At 35.3% G+C, this 7,030-nt stretch overlaps 3 protein-coding genes across 3 annotated transcripts in view; 1 reads left to right on the top strand and 2 right to left on the bottom strand.

Moving 5' to 3' along the window:
* Positions 1 to 973, bottom strand: part of CBG26823 — a gene marked incomplete at both ends in the record, with an annotated part of 3,843 nt that extends 2,870 nt beyond the window's left edge. The window contains one exon of the mRNA XM_045236224.1: positions 915 to 973. Within this exon, the coding sequence (XP_045099732.1) occupies positions 915 to 973 (59 nt within the window). The remainder of the gene's footprint in view (positions 1 to 914) is intronic.
* Positions 1 to 2,154, top strand: part of CBG15613 — a gene marked incomplete at both ends in the record, with an annotated part of 2,598 nt that extends 444 nt beyond the window's left edge. The window contains one exon of the mRNA XM_045236225.1: positions 2,077 to 2,154. Coding sequence (XP_045095749.1) covers positions 2,077 to 2,154 — 78 coding nt within the window. The remainder of the gene's footprint in view (positions 1 to 2,076) is intronic.
* A 25-nt stretch (positions 2,155 to 2,179) lies between these two features.
* CBG26824 lies at positions 2,180 to 5,588 on the bottom strand (the record flags this gene model as incomplete). The annotated part of the gene is made up of 2 exons (XM_045236226.1): positions 2,180 to 2,324; positions 5,059 to 5,588. The coding sequence occupies 2 exons, from the start codon at positions 5,586 to 5,588 to the stop codon at positions 2,180 to 2,182; spliced, it is 675 nt and encodes a 224-aa protein (XP_045099733.1).
* Positions 5,589 to 7,030: the final 1,442 nt, after the last annotated feature.

Consider the following 7,030-nt stretch of genomic DNA (forward strand, 5'->3'; position numbering starts at 1 on the left):
CCTGCAGGTCGACTCTAGAGGATCCCCCGCAGACAGCGAGAGCGCTCTCGTTTCTTTGCGTCTCTCACTTAAATCGTAGTGGCAAGCGGGCGGGCCCGGGCAGGCGGCGGGCCGGATGATAACCCTAAAACGAGGGCTCCGCGTCATTTCGAAACTGCGTGACACTTCGAAACCAGTCATTTCGAAACCGCGACACTTCGAAACCAGTCGTTTCGAAACAGCGACACTTCGAAACCGGTCATTTCGAAACCGGGCATTTCGAGACCAGCGGTTTCAAAACGACCGGTTTTGAAATGACTGGTTTCGAAATGACCGGTTTCGAAATGACCGGTTTCGAAGTGTCGCTGTTTCGAAACGACTGGTTTCGAAGTGTCGCGGTTTCGAAATGACTGGTTTCGAAGTGTCACGCAGTTTCGAAATGACGCGGAGCCCTCGTTTTAGGGTTATCATCCGGCCCGCCGCCTGCCCGGGCCCGCCCGCTTGCCACTACGATTTAAGTGAGAGACGCAAAGAAACGAGAGCGCTCTCGCTGTCTGCGTCTCTTACGAAAAAATTGAAAAGGTTTAAATCGGCTCAAAGTCATCGTAGAAAGTTGGTTTTTTGTGTTAAAAATACAATTAGGTTGTAAATTTTTGGAAATTCAAAAATTATAAGAACATTTTTTTAATGAATTTTTGAAGTTTCCACTATTTCAACAAAAATTTGAATGATTTTGACATCAAATTTGGAACAATTGGTTTTTTACGGTCTTTTTAGGCAGCAATTTTGAGAAATCGAGTTTTTCTATTTTATTTTTCTTATTTTTCAAAGTTCCCAAAAAAAATTACTGTTTCAAAATTTGGTTTTTTGATTTTTGTCTCAAATTTGTTCAATTTTCTATATTCAAAATTTTCAAATTAAAAAAAAAAACCAACCTCCCATATTCCTCTGGTTCTCGGTGATTTTGACGATTGGCATGATCACGAAAAGACATTTTTTGAGAGCTCTCCCAGAAACTGAAATTGAGAGAGTATAGAAAAATTAGAGACGCAGAGAAGCAAAAAAAGAAAACGGTATTATAAAAGGGTGTTTAGACCTTTGGAAAAGTGACAACAAATACTAAAAAAAGAAAAGGTGTTTTATTTAAAATTAAAAAAAAATCAACGGATTTGAAAATATAGAAATTCAAAAAAAAACCGTAAAGACTCTAATGGAACGGCACCCGGAGACCGTTCACTTTGAGCCTGAATATCTCACTTCTTTTGAAAGATATCAAAAAGTTGTCAACTGATAAAATGCTTATCATGATATCAGCAACATTTTATTAGTTGACTTGTTTTTGATATCTCTCACAGGAAATGAGATACATGAGCTCAAAGTTGGCGCTTCGGGTGGCGTTCTATTAGAGTGTGTGTACGGTACACAGAAAAACGAAGAAAAAATATGTATAGAACAATAATTTTTTGGGGTTTCACAGAGATCTTTGGGGGAAAAAAATAACTAGATTTGAAAATTTGTATTGTCATGTGGATCTAGAGATATAGAAAAAATAGACTTACGGGGACAAAATATAAGGATTACGGTAGAAAGAAAAAGAGGATTACTGTAATTTCGAAAAACATTTCGACTAGCTGACAATCGAAATTTAGAAAACATTGTCGTATATTGGAATTAGAAATTCGAAATTTTGAATTTAATTTTGTGTTAAATTTGAAACAGTAATTTTTTGAAACTTTGCAAACCCAAATACCGTAAGACCTGTATTAGAAGGGCCGGCCCTTCTATTTTTCCAAGCGTCTCTCGGAGGGCCTTTCTATTAGAGGGACCCTATTGAAAGGTTCCTTCTAATACAGGTTTTACGGTATCTCAAAAACATAGGAAAATTTTGAAACACCTGAATTTCTGAAAAATTCAGATTTCTGAATTTTCAAGATAACCATTTGTTTTCTGTTTCAAAATTTTTTGAACCTGAAATGTTTAGAAAACTACAGTAATGATGAAAAACTACAGTAAAAAATACTACTAAATCTCGGCTATTGTAGAAAAAAATTGGATTACTGTAGATAAGTTTCCAATGGGTTACTGTAGCTCTTCTAGGCACTTCGTAGAGACTCACGGCTCGGCGGAACGATTGCTGGTGCTCCAAGAAGGTTATCCATCAAATTATTGGCATGATTTTGGATTTTCTTCGATTTCTTCTTTAATTCCTCTTTCTTTTTGTCTTCCGGCTTTCCATTTTCTTCTGGATTCCAGAATTTCCAGATTTCTGGGGTCCATTTGGTTTATGACTTGCAGCCATTTTTGTCGGTGACGCTTCTTCTTGTGGCGTGGTTTTTCCCATATTTCTGAAATTTCTATTGGCTGAAAAAAGGACTGAGAATATAGCTGAAAATATCAAAAAAGGGTTGAAACCATTGAGAACCAAAAAAAAAATACAGAAAAAACATTGAAAATTGAATAAATATTTTTTTTTTTTTAAGAAAAACCGGAAAGGGAAAAATATGGAAAATATGAGAAAAATGGGATGGAGTTTAAAAAGAAAGAGATCGGGATGATATAAAATTTATGAAATTTGAAAAAAAAATGATTTTGAAAAATCTGAATTTTGAATTTTTAGAAATTCAGAATCTCAGAAAATTCAGAAGTTCAGAAATTCAGGAGTCAAAAAGTCTTTTCAAAAACTGAAAAACCGAAAATATCGGAAAATTGAAAAAAAAAAAGCTGAAACAGTAACTTTTTCGATTTTTCAGAATTTCCAGAAAATTAAGAAAAACAAGATACTTCTCAAATTCTGAAATTCCAGAATTCAGAAATTCTGAAATTCAGAATTTTCAGAAATTCAGAATTTTCAGAAATTCAGAAATTCAGAAAATTCAGAAATTCAGAAATTCAGAAATTCAGAAATTTAGAAATTCAGATATTCAGAAATTCAGTAATTCAGTAATTCAGAAATTCAGATATTCAGAAATTTAGAAATTCCGATATTCAGAAATTCCAAAATTCTGAAATTCAGAAATTCAGAAATTCAGTAATTCAGAAATTCAGATATTCAGAAATTTAGAAATTCCGATATTCAGAAATTCCAAAATTCTGAAATTCAGAAATTCAGAAATTCAGTAATTCAGAAATTCAGATATTCAGAAATTTAGAAATTCCGATATTCAGAAATTCAGAAATTTAGAAATTCAGAAATTCAGAAATTCAGATATTCAGAAATTCTGGAATTCAGAAATTCAGAAATTCAGAAATTCAGAAATTCAGATATTCAGAAATTCAGAAATTCAGAAATTCAGAATTTTCAGAAATTCAGAAATTCTGGAATTCGGAATTTTGGAATTCGAGCGTAATACATTTTGTCGCAAAGACTGAAAGAGATCAAAACTTTTGAAAAATTGAAGAAAAAAAAATTAGAAACAGTAACTTTTCGGTTCTCGAGTTCATAATTTTTCCAGAAATTTCTAAAAAATTGAGCGAAAAAAAGCGAGAAATAGATATTTTTGGATACGATTTGGTAGATTTTGATGAAAAGAAAAGGAGGCAAATGGATATGTCACCATTGAGATTGTGTAGATTTACGGAGGCGTCGATTCACGGTGTACGATGTTCATTGATTTTGAGGAGCCAATCTAATCAACTCTGAAAATACATGAGAATAAGTACAGTAATCCGGGAAAATTCGTCTCTACTGACATTTTCTTTTTTCTAGACGCCTGAAATCAACCAAAAAATTAGTTATGAAAATTAGTCAAACTCAAAAATAAAAAATTTGAAACAGTAATTTTCGAATTTTCAAAATCTTTCTCTTCTGTTTGTCTGTTCATCCAGACGTCCATGGGTCCATGGGTCGCCATCAAGGCTGTGCCAGAACGGCCGCAGCACTTCAAAAAAGGATACTTCTGAGATAGGTAGGGTACGGCGGCCTATCGGCCCTAGTAGTACCTGGGTAGCTGAGCTTATTTTCAAAAAAACGGCCGGATTGTTCCACGGCAAAATACCCACGGCCACGGCTGATTTTCGCACAGCCTTGGGCGCCATAGACCAATCAGGACCCCCAAAAAACCCCCCAGATTTTTCAAATTCATTGCTGGAAATGTTTTTAAAAATCTGGAAACTTTGAAAATCTCAGTTTGTAAGATTTGTGATTTTTCTAAAAATCTGAATAATCCACATCAAAATGAGCCAAGAATCAGCTTTCTACAACAATTTTGAGCCGAGTCATGGCCACTTGAGAGACGCAGAGAAACGAGAGACACTGCGTCTCTAGCTCCCAAAACTTCAACTGACCACAACTCGGCTCAAATTTGTCCTAGAGAGCTGATTTTAGGCTCCTTTTAGAAGAGTTTTCACAGATTTGAAAGTTCAAAAAGTTTCTGAATTTTTAGAATTATGAAAAAATTACCATCTAAATAAATAGCCCCAAATAAGCGCCGGAGACGCAGTGGGTCTCGTTTCTCTGCGTCTCTCACTGTAAAAAATTTCAAATCACCATAAATCGGTTCAGAATTGTCATTGGCAACTTTTCTGAATGTATTCAGAGAAAACTATTAAAATCTGTAAAATATTCTCGTGATTTCGTATTTTCGCTGAAACCGTTAAAAAAATTTTCGAATTTTTTTTTAAATGTTGAATTTTGGTTCCATAACTTGGCTCAAAATGAAGCTAGGGTCATGATTTTTGGCGCTAAAAATTTTTAGAAATCATCGCTTTTTTTGCAAAAAAAATTTCCAATTTTTAGCAAAATTAAGAATTCCCAAAAATTTTAAATTTTCACTTTTTGAATTTTTTCTGATATTTTCAATTTTCAATTTTTAAGCTTTTAGAAAATGCAAATTTTTAAAAAATCTGTACAATTTTTTACTGAAAACTCTAAAAATCAGCTTTCTGCGACAATTTTGAGCCAAGTTACGGCCATTTCAAGTTTGGAGGTTAGAGACGCAGAGAAACGATAGCGCTCTCGTTTCTCTGCGTCTCTCAAAAATTTCAATTAGCTGTAACTCGGCTCAGAATCGTCGTAGAAAGCTGATTTTTGGAATAATTCATAGGAAAATTGGCATATTTTCATCTAGCAAAAAGACTCACATTCCCAAAAACTCCAGCTCGTCATGCACCTCATTTCTTCTTTGCATGTTTCTCTGAGCGAATTGTCTGAAGTAATCAGTAGCTATAGGAGCCGTCGGAACACGCGCATCGTTCTCGATGATTGTGGTTCTTGATCGCATCGCTTGCAACATGAGTACGGTATCCATCAGTATCGTGTTCTCCTCTGTCAATTGCTCCTCTCGACGGGCTCTCTCGTTGACCATATACTCAAAGACAGGATTATTCTCCCGGTGAGCTTGTTCCGCATTTGCTCGATGCTCCGCTTCACGCTCTCTGGGGTTTTGGCGAGGTGCTCGAGGCTCTGGCAATGCAATTGATACCCATTCCTCCCAAACCGGTTGATTCCGAATACGTTCATTTGGGTGGATAGGTCTTTGTGGTTCAGCAATTACTTCTGGCTCTTGACGATCCTCGGCTGGTGGTGGGTGTGAAGCTTGAGCAGTGGGCGGAGCCTCTGAAGTTGTTGGATTCTCAGACTTCTTCGGACGACATTCTGGTGCTTTGACCATTGTTTTTGGTTTTTACTTAAAAAATTGAACAGTTAGATAAGAGAAGAAGAGAGAGATAGAGAGAGAGACGCAGAGAAGCGACACACACTGCGTCTCTAACCCTAAAACTTCAAATAGCCATAACTCAATTTAAAATCATCGAAGAAAGCTGGTTTTTGGAGGGATTTGTAGGAAATAAGGCGAATTTTTATATTGGTTTTGGAGATAATTAGCAGACAACAAGATACACTGCGTCACTAACCCCGACATCTTCAAATGGACATAACTCGGCTTAAAATTGTCCTAGAAACTTGATTTTTACATCGTTGTGAACAGAAAAAAAGCGGTTTTCTAAATTCAAAAAATCGAACAAAATGACTAACAAAATGAGCTAGTAATCAGCTCTCTACAACGACTTTGAGTCGAGTTATAGCGATTTGAAGTTTTTTTAAGAGACGCAGAGAAACGAGAGTGCTCTCGTTGTCTGCGTCTCTTCTACAACTTCAAATTACTACAACTCGGCTTAAAATTGTCGTAGAAAGCTGATTCTTGGCTTATTTTGACGGAAAAGTTTTTAGCTCGAAAATTTTTGGGAGGATAGGAATACCATTTTTCTAAAACAAATTGTTATAGAAAATTTTTGAAACAGCAAGTTTTTCAGCCACTTTTTTTTTGTTTCACAACACTAATCTTACCAAAAGTTTTGATTTTTTCAAACCATTTTTTCTGTAATTTTTTTTGCTAATTTTCATTGAATTGATTTTTCGTTTTTGCATTTCTTCCAATTTTGGAAATGTTTTTTTTTCTGCAAATTTAATTCTAAAGGAAAGTAAACACAATTTCCTACAAATCCCTCCAGAAATCAGCTCTCTACAACAATTTTAAGACGAGTTATAGCGATTTGAGTTTTTGAGAGACGCAGAGAAACGAGAGTCTCTGCGTCTCTAACCCAAAACTTCAATTGGCCATAACTCGACTAAAAATCATTGCCGAAAGCTCATTTTTGGCTCATTTTGTAGGAAATTTGTTATATTTTTGGAAAAATTGCAGACATTACAAAGAATACAATCTTTCTTCAAAAAATGTTATTTAAAATTTATGAAACAGTAATTTTTTCAGACAATTTTTTTTGTTTCAAAACACCAAATTCATCAAAAATTTATCATTTTTCTGACCGTTTTTTTTTTGCCAAATTTGACTGAATCAATTTTTGTCAAACTTTCGATTTTCGCTTTTTGGGTTTTTTGAATTTTTGAATAATTTTTAAAATTTATTTCAAATGAAAATACACAAATTTTTCCTAAAAATCTCTCCAAAACTCTCTACGACGATTGCACCGNCCCCTCTGACAGCAGAACAGCAACGCGCACGTGAAGTCGAGCTAGTATTGCAAATGCATAGGGTTTTTGAGAGGACTCCTGGGCGCCAGCAACCGATGTGGGATGCTCAAGCTCCGCCCCCAC

The sequence above is a fragment of the Caenorhabditis briggsae genome (assembly GCF_000004555.2).
Source record: "Caenorhabditis briggsae complete genome, chrIV, whole genome shotgun sequence".
Lineage (NCBI taxonomy): Eukaryota > Metazoa > Nematoda > Chromadorea > Rhabditida > Rhabditidae > Caenorhabditis > Caenorhabditis briggsae.